The sequence below is a fragment of the Raphanus sativus genome, unplaced genomic scaffold (assembly GCF_000801105.2).
Source record: "Raphanus sativus cultivar WK10039 unplaced genomic scaffold, ASM80110v3 Scaffold2884, whole genome shotgun sequence".
Lineage (NCBI taxonomy): Eukaryota > Viridiplantae > Streptophyta > Magnoliopsida > Brassicales > Brassicaceae > Raphanus > Raphanus sativus.
In genome coordinates, this window is record NW_026618191.1 from 1 (window position 1) to 13,331 (window position 13,331).

At 37.0% G+C, this 13,331-nt stretch overlaps 3 protein-coding genes across 3 annotated transcripts; 2 read left to right on the forward strand and 1 right to left on the reverse strand.

The window, feature by feature from the left end:
* Positions 1 to 1,194: 1,194 nt before the first annotated feature.
* Positions 1,195 to 2,611, forward strand: LOC108837428 (F-box/kelch-repeat protein At4g38940-like). The gene is made up of 2 exons (XM_057000726.1): positions 1,195 to 1,304; positions 1,398 to 2,611. The coding sequence occupies exon 2, from the start codon at positions 1,422 to 1,424 to the stop codon at positions 2,484 to 2,486; it is 1,065 nt and encodes a 354-aa protein (XP_056856706.1). The 5' UTR covers positions 1,195 to 1,304; positions 1,398 to 1,421; the 3' UTR covers positions 2,487 to 2,611.
* Positions 2,612 to 8,203: 5,592 nt separating this feature from the next.
* On the reverse strand, positions 8,204 to 9,221 carry LOC108820301 (mitogen-activated protein kinase kinase kinase ANP1-like). Its single transcript, XM_057000727.1, has 3 exons — positions 9,023 to 9,221; positions 8,712 to 8,941; positions 8,204 to 8,614 (listed from the first exon to the last, which is right to left on the reverse strand). Exons 1-3 carry the CDS (start codon positions 9,219 to 9,221, stop codon positions 8,204 to 8,206), a joined length of 840 nt encoding a protein of 279 aa, XP_056856707.1.
* Positions 9,222 to 11,153: 1,932 nt separating this feature from the next.
* Positions 11,154 to 13,028, forward strand: LOC108818784 (gamma carbonic anhydrase 2, mitochondrial). The gene is made up of 5 exons (XM_057000725.1): positions 11,154 to 11,341; positions 11,452 to 11,595; positions 11,727 to 11,852; positions 11,941 to 12,092; positions 12,518 to 13,028. The coding sequence occupies exons 1-5, from the start codon at positions 11,227 to 11,229 to the stop codon at positions 12,809 to 12,811; spliced, it is 831 nt and encodes a 276-aa protein (XP_056856705.1). The 5' UTR covers positions 11,154 to 11,226; the 3' UTR covers positions 12,812 to 13,028.
* Positions 13,029 to 13,331: the final 303 nt, after the last annotated feature.

Below are 13,331 nucleotides of genomic sequence, written 5' to 3' on the forward strand. Positions count from 1 at the left end.
CTTTTAAAATTCCTACAATTATTTTTTCTAAATAATCTTATTAATTTTAATAGTTATCATTTTAATCCTTCTATTTTTTAATATTTCACATATAAAATACTGATTTAGTTTATAAATTATATATGACTTATAAATAAATTTATATGCCATTTTCAAATTTATTAATTGATCATATATAAGAAAACTACAAGAAAACATTTGAGTAATTTGGTATTTTATTTGTACGTAATACTTTTTCAATTTAAACAAACTCAAACTATTTGTGTAAATTAAATGGGTAGTTCTGCATCCAGGTAAACTATGAAAGACCGAAATAATGTTTTAATTTAAACTTTTCAGTTATCATTTATTATAATATATTATTTTGTTAATTAATAATATAACTAATATTACTTTATTACTGCGTTATTATTATTACTGTGGGTTAATTTACCTAGGAAAGGACCAAGATCTATGCATGCGGCCCAATCTGTTTCTCCTTGAGCCATTTTAAATATTTTTGAATATGAGATTTTAATTCTATATTCAAAAACATTTCTTTATTTTTGGAATAAGATCCCGATCCAACAATAACCTTAAAACTTTAAATATGAGACTTTAATTCTATATTTCAAAAGTAACTTTTAAACGATTTTATAACTTTAAAGTTAAAAGTTTTAAATAGTAAAGAATTTAATTTGAGATTCTATTCTTTTAAAATTCTTACAATTTTCTTTTTCTAAATAATCTTATTAATTTTAATAGTTATCATTTTAATCTTTATATTTTTAATACTTCTCATATAAAATACTGATTTATTTTATAGATTATATATGACTGATAAATAAATTTATATGCCATTTTAAATTTTATTAATTGCTCATATATAAGAGAATTATAAAAAAGAAATTGACTAATTTGGTATTTATTTGTAAGTAATACTTTTGTCATCAATTTAAATACACTCAAACTGATTATGTAAACTAAATGGGTAATTTTGCATCCACATAAACGACGAAAGACGGAAACAATATTTTAATTTAAGCTTTTCAGTTATCATTTATTATAATATATTATTTTGTTAATTAGTATTATAACTAATATTACTTTATTATATGCTTTTTAATTAATATCGAAGAGTAAAATGCAAATATAGATTTTTAAAAAGTTAGATTTAAAGTTTTTGGAGAAAAATACCTTCTTTAGTTCCAACCTTAAAAATATGGCTCCTCTTGAGGATGCTATAAGTTGAACTATGGTGGGTTTGTTCTTGGAATCATGGATCTGATCAACTGGGAGAATAGACTGTTTTAAATATCAAAATCGTAATCTCGTTACAGAATTTCAATTTTTCTATGAAATTAGAAATTTTATTTATGTTGAAATAACAAAGTCAAAATAAATATGTTGCGTGACAGCGTGCGTCTCCTTTAAATCCACCGATGTCTAGGGCAGAGGAGCAACCGCCATCGGATCCCATTACGTCACTTCCCGAGGACGTTGCCTTCGACATCTTAGCGCGTGTACCGAGACGCGACTATCCAAGAGTCTCCCGCGTTTCGAAACTCTTCCGCTCACTCATCGTTGCGTCGCCTGAGGTATTATACGCGAGACGATCTTCCTCAGGTTGCGCTGAACACTGTCTCTATGTTTCAGTCCGTAACCTCGTCAACGGCGTTGACCGTTTGTATACTCGCATCGGCGACCGCCGCTTGGTCCTCATCCCTGGGCTTCCCCCTTTGCCTCGCCGCGGAAGCCTTGTGGCAGTAGGTTCGAGGATATATGTGTTTGGTGGGGTTAGGGTTACATCGAGTGCTTTCAGCATCGACTGCAGATCTCACACTGTTCAACCCCTCCCGAGCATGCCGTTCCCCATGGCTGATACAGTCGCTGACTATATGGATGGGAGGATCTACGTTATTGGATCTGATGAGTCAAAGAAGGTGGTGGTGGTGTTCAATACGGAGACACAAACGTGGATGACGACGACAAAGCCAGCAGGGATGGTGGAGATAGGTGACTTGAGGACGTATGGTAATGCGGTGCTGATGGGTGGTAAGATGTACATGAGGGATAACTGGAAGAGCTTTGTTTACGATCCAAAGGAAAGCAAATGGGAAATGGACGAGGTCCTGGGTTCCAAGGAGTGGGGGAGTGCGTGTGTCGTTGATGATGTTTTGTACTATCACGATTCTCGTAAGAACGAGTTAAGATGGTATGACCCGAAGCAGAGGTGTTGGGGAGTGGTGAAAGGCGTGGAAGAGTTGTTGGCTCAGACGCTTGATTTTGGGTATATACAGACTGTGTGTTACGGTGGGAAGCTGGTTTTGCTGTGTCCTAAAGGAGGTGTCAGAATCATGCGGGAGGTTTTTTTTGCTGAGATTTCTCTGGAAAGACGCAAAGGAGGAGGTCAGATTTTGGGTGAAGTTGATCATATGTGCGATCTTGCTTTGACTGTTGCTGGTGGTAAATTTCACACTGTGAAAGCTCTTGATGTTGTGGTTTGATTCAGGAACACTCCTTTCTTCATTTGAGCTTGTTGTTAAGTGAGGGCATTTGTTCTTGTTCTTGTTGCTCTTGTTTGCGGGTTAAGTTTGTATGTTTTTGGTGCAAAAAAAAATTAAAATAAAATTTGTTACAGTTAACAACCTATTCACTATTAAGTTTTACTTGCCACCTATATGTCCGAGGATTCTAAGTGTTTCTTTTCACTTGTGTTTATCTTTCATGTATGTCGTTAGTGTTTGGTTGTTTATTAAATCGTTATGTCCGTAAAAAAAATATGTTGCGTGACAGTGAATACTTTTGTGTTGAGTGGTTTAGGAATGCTTTCTTTTACATGGTAATTTATTAGCTATGTGTTCTTTTTAGCGACGCAAGGCAACAGCTATCTTTATGGAGAATCTTCACACCATTATTCTGGTGTTTAACTTCTCTGAAATTGACACTCTTTTCACAGTGAACCTTTCGTTGTCTTTAACTTGGTAGTCTCTGAAACTCTTGTGCATTTGGGTTTGTTTAGGCGAGGATGAAAACGTACTGAGCATTCATCAATCGTTTCTTCTCATGTATATTATGATTAGTTAAAGATGCTATTCAAATGCTACTTAACCACAGTAAAACTTTGATAGATTGTTTGGATTTTTCAGAGAAGAGAACTCTGTGTAGTAAGCATTTTTGAGATTGAAGAAAACAACTACTTCATCAACAGTTTTAATGTCGTGCACTAGGATTCCCAGAGTTAAAAGATGCTTTTTGGTTGCTTACCACAGTAAAAAAAATTAGACTTGAGTTTGCAGAGAAGACTAGAGAACTTACTTTTTTAACAGTTAGAAATATACAGATCTGAGACCTGAGTGACTAGACTTTAATGAACAGAAACAACATACTAAACAAGATATGAATAGAGACTACGTACTAAACCTTTTAATGAACAGACATGATGTCTTGCATATCCCCATTATTTTATCTTCATATTCACATGCATTTTGATCATCAAAAGGCATCATCTAGGCATATCTAGGATACATTTTATTGCACATGTCCTTATCAGGTGTTGGAGATGCAACATGGTGATCATGGAAGGTTTGAGAGGTGTTTTAGAAGCAAGAGTGATGGTCCAGCTCGTGTGCCTATTTCACTAAGTGTTGCAGCGGCCTTTTGCGTCCACAGCGGCCTTGTGTCACGGTGTCATTATGCCGCTGCGAAACCAAGTGTTGGATAATAAAATTGCGTACGCTCAATCGGTTTCCCGCAGCGGTTCCTGAAGCCGCTACGTTACAATCATGGAGAAAATGAGGCTAAGTGTCCCAGCGGCTTTTGGGCACAGCGGCCTTGAGGCCATGAGTCAGGATACCGCTCCACGTCGAGAACCAGCGGCCTTGTTACCCACAGCGGCATAGTGGCCTGTCATCAAGCCGTTGTGCACCGTGTTTTACGTTAAATTACTATTTTGCCCTCTACGATTTACACACTCTAAACCTATGTTTAAGTTATCATTTTGTAGCCACCCGGCAGATTATCTTTGATCTATTGAAGAACAAAAAAAACTCTCTGAAGAAAAAGCTCTCTTTTGATTTGATTGTTCTTGTGTTCTTGTGAGTTTCTCTGCTATTTCTCTATATGATTCATCTGAAATCCATCATGGGTTTAAGAGAAATCATGGAGATTAGTGAGTAATCCACTTTTGAATTCATGGGTTAGGGAGAATTAGGGTGATTAGGTCAGTTCTAGGATGTGTTAGGTGTAAATCATTCTTGTTCCTTGCATAGTAGAGTGATCTTAGTGCATCATTTGAGTAGGCCACTCAAAGGGTGATCTCTAGGCATTTCCCACTCAAAAGGTGTTTGATGAAATGCCTGAGTCAGCTCTCCTAGGGCTTTTAGTGTACTTTGCCAAAGACATTTGTTGTTAAAGATGCTAAGATAGCTAATAGACTTGTTAGTAATGATTGTTAGCATGTTATTCAACCAAAGACATTTGATGTTTGAGACATGTTAGCAAATGAGCATTCATCTAGACATAGAGCTTGCTTAGGATTGTGTCTAGGCTTATGGTTAATAGTTTGATTGATTCATTTGTCATCCTTAGTTCGAAACTTGATCACCCAAGGTCTAAATCCCTATACCCATGAGTTCTCCTTTCCAATAGCTTAAAAGTATCACTTTTATTGCTTTGCATTAGCTTTAATCATTAGTTTAGAAATCATCAAATCACTGGCTGCACTTAGATTAGGCAAATACTTGCATTCTCACTGCTTTGAGTCCCTCAGAACTGGTTCGACAAATTACTTCCACTATACTATCATTTGACTTAGGAGTCTCAAAACTCCTACAGATTTTGTGGTGCTTGAAATGGGTGAGGAGGCTCAAGACCCATTGATTCTTGGAAGGCCATTCTTAGCTACAGCAGGAGCTATTTTGAATGTGAAGGAAGGGAAGATTGACCTCCATTTGGGCAAGGAGAACATCCTCCACTTTGACATCAAGGAGAAGATGAGGAACCCCACTGTATTTGGACAAGCCTTCACCATTGAAGAGATGAATCCTCCTCCTACTGATGATCACTTCGATGAGCTACCACCTGAGGAAGATGGGGTGTCAACTCCACTTTCTGCACCTAGTCCAGCCTGATCCAAAGGAGGCAAAGTCAAGCTAGAGACTTAAAACAAGCTCATTTGGGAGGAAGTCCCATTAGTATCCTTGTATATATTGCATTAGTATTTTCATCCTCATTTTATTGCATGAAAATTGGGGAAAATGAAGTTGTGTGCAGGTGTTTGAGCAGAGATTCCAGGAGCTAGAGCGACCTCATCGCGGCGTCCCCCACACCTTGCTACACGAAAGGTAACACACAATCCCAGTTTTTCTTTACATTTTAAACTTCCATTGTGTACCTCACTCACACAGAGACTGTGTGATTTAAGTGTGAGGGAGGTACCAAATATTTGATCATGTTTGCTTTGATGATTTTGAGTCTCATGCATTGCATTATGCATTCTTATTTGCATAGAAAAACCAAAAAAATATATAAAATTTTTGAAAAACACAAAAAGAATCATTTAGTTGCATCATTTGCATCTTTAGGATTGAGTCTAGAAGCATATAGGTTGCATTCATTTGCATTGGGAGCTGATTTAAAACGCCTTGTAGAGAGCACTGTCTAGCCTTGTATAGTTCATGCACCTCTCTTGAAAACCTTGTAAGCTTAGTGCCTTGAAAACTCTCTCTGAAACTCAATCTCTTAAGCCAACTACAACTTTGAATTGAACTGAATGAACTTAATTTCTTGCTCATGGTCCCTTGTGTGCTAAGTCATGGATATACACACTAGAGTTGTCACATCTTTTATGCCGATCTTTTTGACAATCTCTAGTGGCTCTCCACTCCCTAAAACCCTCTCTTCCTTTTAAGCATTAATTGTTTGTTGAGTGAGGCCTTTTTCGGAAAGTCTTACATGCGCATAATCTTGAGAGTATTGGGAACGACAATGCTCAGTCTCCATTCTTGCTAGAATGCTTACGCTATTGTCTAGCCATAGGTGGGGGGTGTGTGTTGTAAAGTTTGAACTTGAAAATTGAATGGGAATGAATGAACTCTTGTGCTTAATTTTCTTATTGGAAATTGTATAAACCTCTAGCTCAAAGTTGTGAAAGTCTTGGCCCCCAAATTAAAAAAAAAAATAAAATAAAAAAAAATAATAAGAAACCGAAAAAAAAAAGAAAAGAAAAAAAAAGAAAACAAAGAAAAAAGGGGCTAGCAAAGTGAGAATGAGCTTAGAAGTTGTGTTTTAAAAGTTTAAATATTTCCCTTGATTAAGAGTTCTTGAGATTTTTGGGTGAGAGATGTGAGATGGGTGTAACTTGGGATTTTAACTGTGTCACTTGTATGTTTGAAAAAGGGTAGAACAATGAAGATTGAGCATTGTATGCATTAGTTGATCCCTTTCTTAGATATATTATGTGCAATGTCAAGGCTACTTGTTTTGATTGTTAAACCTTGAAGATAATGAGTTATGAAACCCTTGATCACTAGAGCGAAAAAGCCTTCTCTTACCCAAATAACTTGGACCAATTGACCATTTGCATATAGCTTACTTGTTGTATTGCTTAATGAATGTGAGAGTTGGCTGAATTGAATGTGTGAATGCTTAATGTTGAGTTGAGATAGGCCTTGAGAAGCTAGAGGATAATAAGAGAGAGTGTGCTAGTGCTGAATTCTTATGTTGAAGCAAGTGCTTTTGTGTTTCTCTTGGCTATGAGCTCCCACTTTCAAACCTCTTCCCCTATGAGTCCCAGAAAGTTCACTTGAGGACAAGTAAAGGACTAGTGTGGGGGAGTTGATGTCTTGCATATTTCCACTGTTTTATCTTCATATTCACATGCATTTTGATCATCAAAAGGCATCATCTAGGCATATCTAGGATGCATTTCATTGCACATGTCCTTATCAGGTGTTGGAGATGCAACATGGTGATCATGGAAGGTTTGAGAGGTGTTTTAGAAGCAAGAGTGAGGGTCCAGCTCGTGTGCCTATTTCACTAAGTGTTGCAGCGGCCTTTTGCGTCCACAGCGGCCTTGTGTCACGGTGTCATTATGCCGCTGCGAAACCAAGTGTTTGGATAATAAAATTGCGTACGCTCAATCGGTTTCCCGCAGCGGTTCCTGAAGCCGCTACGTTACAATCATGGAGAAAATGAGGCTAAGTGTCCCAGCGGCTTTTGGGCACAGCGGCCTTGAGGCCATGAGTCAGGATACCGCTCCACGTCGAGAGCCAGCGGCCTTGTTACCCACAGCGGCATAGTGGCCTGTCATCAAGCCGCTGTGCACCGTGTTTTACGTTAAATTACTATTTTGCCCTCTACGATTTACACATTCTAAACCTATGTTTAAGTTATCATTTTGTAGCCACCAGGCATATTATCTTTGATCTATTGAAGAACAAAAGAAACTCTCTCAAGAAAAAGCTCTCTTTTGATTTGATTGTTCTTGTGTTCTTGTGAGTTTCTCTTCTATTTCTTTATATGATTCATCTGAAATCCATCATGGGTTTAAGAGGAATCATGGAGATTAGTTTTTGAATTCATGGGTTAGGGAGAATTAGGGTGATTAGGTCAGTTCTAGGATGTGTTAGGTGTAAATCATTCTTGTTCCTTGCATAGTAGAGTGATCTTAGTGCATCATTTGAGTAGGCCACTCAAAGGGTGATCTCTAGGCATTTCCCACTCAAAAGGTGTTTGATAAAAATGTCTGAGTCAGCTCTCCTAGGCTTTTAGTGTACTTTGCCAAAGACATTTGTTGTTAAAGATGCTAAGATAGCTAATAGACTTGTTAGTAATGATTGCTAGCATGTTATTCAACCAAAGACATTTGATGTTTGAGACATGTTAGCAAATGAGCATTCATCTAGACATAGAGCTTGCTTAGAATTGTGTCTAGGCTTATGGTTAATAGTTTGATTGATTCATTTGTCATCCTTAGTTCAAAACTTGATCATCCAATATCTAAATCCCTATACCCATGAGTTCTCCTTTCCAATAGCTTAAAAGTATCATTTTTATTGCTTTGCATTAGCTTTAATCATTAGTTTAGAAATCATCAAGTCACTGGCTGCACTTAGATTAGGCAAATACTTGCATTCTCACTGCTTTGAGTCCCTCAGAACTGGTTCGACAAATTACTTCCACTATACTATCATTTGACTTAGGAGTCTCAAAACTCCTAACATCAAGACACTAAACTGAAGTTTGTCGATTTCTTCAACCTCAACACTTTGTTCAGAGTTCTCTTAAACTGTGTGGTCTTTGTCTTCCAAGACCTCAACTTCAGAGGTTTCTTGTCTGAAACATCAACATCATCCGTCGTTAGTTTCTTATTGGAACTTGTTCCTCTGATTCTCAACTTGAACAGGTTCAACAGAAACGATTTAGTTGTCTTCTCCTCTGTTTTCTTCTCCTTCTCTTCTTCAACTTCTGGACAAGGCAAGAAAGGATGAAACAACAACTCATGCGCGCTTCCTCTCCCTTCAGGTTCCCTCGAGAAACACGTTTGGATAAAGTCCTTTGCATCAGAAGGAAGCGTCTCAGGTATCTCTGGAGCTTGACCAGAGAGGAGACGAACAGCGATATCATCACAAGTCTAGAGACGTGCTGGCGATGCCGTCACAGACCGACTCTGGCGCCATGTAGATCGCAGTCCCAAGCCACGGGAAATTAATTTCCCAGCACAGAGGAACTTCTCCTATCTCTAACGAGTTACCGAAATCACAAATCTTGACATCGTACGAATCTTGTATCGAAGAAGAATAAGGGAACACCAGTATGTTGTCTGGTTTGATGTCGCAGTGAACATAGCCACCACCGTGAACCGAGACCAAACCTTCGAGAACCATCCGCGCGAAATCCTTGATCAACGGTTCAGGCAACTTCCTGTCGGCGTAGTTGTTCATGAAAGCGTTGAGACTACCTTCGGAAGCATATTCGAGTTGCAGTTTGTGGAGTTTCTACCCGAATCTGCTGAAGCTTTGTTGGAGAGAGTCTCTGTGACATGTAACGATCCTGGGACATCCCCTGAGTTGGAGAAGAACGTGTAACTCTCGTTGGAGACTGGCGTAGTCTTCTTGGTAAGAGTTCTTTACGGCTGAGAGGAAGGAAGAGTTGTCGTCGGGGTTACTGTAGCGGACGAGATTAACAAAACCATAAGCACCTTCGCCGAGAAGCTTGACGAATTCTTCGTTAGTTTGCATCTTTTTCAATCGGACTTGCTTTTTTTAGGGTTTCGGAAAAAGAATCGCTTTTGGAGAAAAATCTGTAAACGGTTTTTAGGGTTTTGACACAGAATCGCTCTGGAAGAGAGAACGTAAAAGAAAATAAGAAACTATGGAGAAAGAGAAGTGATTTCAGTCTTTTATAGATTTGGGGAGGTGGCAGTTAAGTCGGTGTTGCAGACACACGAAAAAAGGAAAATTGAATATAATAATAATATAATTGCCTTTTCTGAGATACTGAAAAAAGAAATTAGAAGCGCTGACCAACGGTTGAAAAAAAAATCCAATGTTTGGTCATTTAAAATTGTCTAACTTTATAACAATAAAAATTTTGAACATGGCTTAATTAATACATAGATATATATTTTTTTAATCCTGACCATTTAGATTTTTATATCTAAATGTAGTTTAAAAACTACGTAATAAAACACTAAGAAATATATATACATATAGCAAAAAATTTAAAGCAGAAATGGAGTTTGTTTTCAAACTTCCCCATCAAACATATATGCTATACTAGGGTAAGTCCGGATTTTTGTTTGACATTTAATTTTGGTTATATATTTAGTATGCTAATTTTAATTTATAAATATTGTAATATATTATAAATATATAAGTAGCTAAAATTATAAAATTATTTTAAATTATTCATTGTTTTTCTTTTACAAATTTCAAAAAATTTAGTATCTATTTTCTTTTGTTATTGGAAATTATATATAAGTTGATTATCATAGTAAAAATCAATTAATTTTTAGTTATGATTTTTAATTGGTTTAATTTTGTCATAATCTAAAATATTGTAATACTATAATTCAACATGTGATAAAGTACAAAATTAAATACAGCGTTAAAACATCAAATTATTACAAATAACTTATAATGTCCTAAGGAAAAAGGGGGACTGGGGCTTAAAAGGCTGGGAGACTGGAATATAGTGCTTGGCTTAAAGTTGAGTTGGTTGATCTTTGCAGCAGGAGGGTCTCTGTGAGTTTTTTGGGTGTAATTAGGATGAAAAACCATAAAACAACCGTATCGTCAAATAAATCAGCCGTCAAACGGATGTTATTCTAGTAATTAATCTTTCCTAATAAGCCAGTTGTAACTAAGCTGAATTTAGTGTTAATCCATCAAATTACGGCTGATTAAATGTAACTTAGCCGTAACATCATCCCAAAACTCAGCCGCATATTTAATAACTCAGCCAGTCGATGTTCGTTAACTCAGCCGAAGATATTTAACTCAATCGTGTCTTAACTACAACTCAGCTGAATTTTTCAGAAATTATATCGCCGATGTATAAGTCAGCCGTAACGTGTGTACTTAACTCAGCTGTTATCGCATAAATCAGTCAGATTTCTGTAAATCAGCCGCAACAAGCAGCTGACTTATCTACTTAACTCAGTCATATTTTCTTAATTCAGCCGCAACGTAACACTAACTCAGCCGTAACGACGCATGTTGCGTTTTACGGCTGAGTTAATGAAAAGACAAAAGCAAATTCTTACGTGGCGCAGAATTTTTGCTTACGTAGCATTAAAAAGTAATTGCATTCTTATAAATATGTTTTTCTCATAACATTAAAAAGAGGATGCTTGATATTAAAAAAAACCAGTAATAAAAAAAGATTTGTATGATTTTGATTATTTCTCTTAAAATATGTATTAGTTGAGTAAACTTTTCGAAATTAATACTTTGAAATTTTTTTACTTTAAAATCTATTTTACGTTGAAAAATAGAAGGCGGTCGGAGATCAGTCAGCGGTGAAATGAGTAGATGTTAAAAGTTAAAAGAAAGAAAAGAACCACTGGATGACCAGATAATAAGTTTTGGTTTGATTTCAAAAATATTAATAAATGTCGGTTCGGTTCAGCTCGATTCCAGATTTGGTTCAACAAATAACTTGAGCAAAATCAACACTTGAGCTCTCCACCCAAACGCCTCCATAAACCTCGTGCTCGAGAGGATCGTCCAAATCGAAAAAAAAATGGGAACCTTGGGAAGAGCAATCTACACAGTGGGTAACTGGATCCGCGGGACTGGCCAAGCTCTTGATCGCGTCGGCTCTCTTCTCCAAGGGAGCCACCGCTTGGAAGAACACCGTAAGCCACATTCAAACCCTAGATCCAATCCACAGTTCATATTGCTTTGATTCGAGAAATTACTTGGTCTCGTTTTTGCCGTACCTGATTTGGTTGTTTTGATTAAACAGTATCGAGGCATAGGACGTTGATGAGTGTGTTTGATAAATCTCCATTGGTGGATAAGGATGCGTTCGTGGCTCCGAGTGCTTCTGTTATTGGTGATGTTCAGATCGGGAAAGGCTCTTCTATTTGGTATGGCTGTGTTCTTCGAGGTAAAGGCTTTTTTTTTTATTTCACCAAGATTATTTGTTTCATGGTTTAGTGTACTACTGCTGATGAGACGTTGTGAAATAGCTGGAACTCATTGTTATGTGATTAAAATGGGGTTGTAACTTTTGTACAGGTGATGTGAATAACATCAGTGTTGGATCGGGTACGAATATCCAAGACAATTCTCTTGTACATGTTGCAAAAACCAACCTAGCTGGCAAGGAATTACCTACTACTATTGGGGACAATGTCACTATAGGTAAAACTTTTGAGAATCTGTTTTATGTTGTCTTTCTGTTGAATGATTCTGACTTAAATTCTCTGTGTGTAAAAATTAAACCGAATAGGTCATAGTGCTGTCATACATGGGTGTACTGTCGAGGATGAGGCTTTTGTTGGCATGGGAGCTACACTACTCGATGGTGTGGTTGTTGAGAAGCATGCCATGGTTGCTGCTGGCTCCCTTGTGAGAGAGAACACTCGAATCCCTTCCGGAGAGGTTTCTTTCTGTTCACTTTTTCTTTTCTGGTTTACTATTCTACTGCGTTTGTGATAAGACTGGCACACTATCAGAGAATCAATGTAACAAGAACCAAAGATAGAAGCTTCGGTTTTGTTTATAGCTGTCCCAAACCACCATACTAAATTTAGCCCTAGTGAACCTCTAGCTAACCAAGCAACACCAGCTATAATCTGCTTCGTTCAGCCCTAGGTAGTTATAGACTTTGTAGACGTATAGCTTTAGGCTTGACTAGCTAAACTTCTTAAGTAGTTTCACTTTGTTGTTGCTTAACACTTTTTTGGTTGATAGTACACTGTTGCTTACTGAAATGATATGCTTACAAATCGTATTTCATTTGTCTAAATGCTTGCCACCGTTGCAGTTTTAGTTGTATCTCAAACTAACAACAATTCATGTGGCAGGTATGGGGAGGAAACCCAGCAAAGTTCATGAGAAAGTTAACAGATGAAGAGATGGCATATATCTCAAAGTCGGCTGAGAACTACATCAACCTCGCACATATTCACGCCGCGGAGAATTCAAAGTCATTTGAAGAGATCGAGGTTGAGAGAGCCCTTAGGAAGAAGTACGCACGCAAGGATGAGGATTACGATTCAATGCTTGGGATTGTCCGTGAAACTCCAGCCGAGTTGATTCTCCCCGACAATGTCTTACCGGAGAAAACAACCACCAGGGTTCCTACTACTCATTACTGATTCACCCGGCTCAGCTTTGTTAATTCTCTGGAAAGTCGAGAGAGATATTATCTTTTGGTTTTGCCCTTTTTTCCTCCCGAGTAAAACATGGGATCTATCATATTCTTGCTCAATAAAGCCGAACAGAACATGTACTGTTGCGTTATGTCACATGTCTTGGATGAACAGTTTCACAAAGAGGAACGAGCTGCATTAATTTATGATTGGTTTATACTTATTTAAACCTGTTTATTTTAAATTCGGTGAAGATGAGTACTCTATTTAGGATATTTATGAATTTTTTTTGTCAGATAACTAATCCTTATAAATTTATTTTATTGTAGTTTTTTATAAAAACTTAAATAATAAAATATAAATAAACGGTATATTAATGTTAGTAAATAATTTTAAATAATAAATTGTTATAACATAAAATAAAATATTAGCAATATCTAATAGATTATAAACGCAAATATAATGCTAAATCTGTTTAGTTAGGTTGCATGGATTTCAGAAACGAATACGTGGAAACGAAACATAC

Bases quoted from the DNA above. Each gene is read 5' to 3' on its own strand.
- LOC108837428 (XM_057000726.1), top strand. From the start codon at position 1,422: ATGTCTAGGGCAGAGGAGCAACCGCCATCGGATCCCATTACGTCACTT.
- LOC108820301 (XM_057000727.1), bottom strand. From the start codon at position 9,221: ATGCAAACTAACGAAGAATTCGTCAAGCTTCTCGGCGAAGGTGCTTAT. The intron at 8,942-9,022 runs GTCACAGAGACT...ATGCTTCCGAAG, and splicing joins ATGTCCCAGGATCGTTACAT to GTAGTCTCAACGCTTTCATG. The intron at 8,615-8,711 runs GTTCCTCTGTGC...GCACGTCTCTAG, and splicing joins ACTCGTTAGAGATAGGAGAA to ACTTGTGATGATATCGCTGT.
- LOC108818784 (XM_057000725.1), top strand. From the start codon at position 11,227: ATGGGAACCTTGGGAAGAGCAATCTACACAGTGGGTAACTGGATCCGC. The intron at 11,596-11,726 runs GTAAAGGCTTTT...ACTTTTGTACAG, and splicing joins GTATGGCTGTGTTCTTCGAG to GTGATGTGAATAACATCAGT. The intron at 12,093-12,517 runs GTTTCTTTCTGT...TTCATGTGGCAG, and splicing joins CTCGAATCCCTTCCGGAGAG to GTATGGGGAGGAAACCCAGC.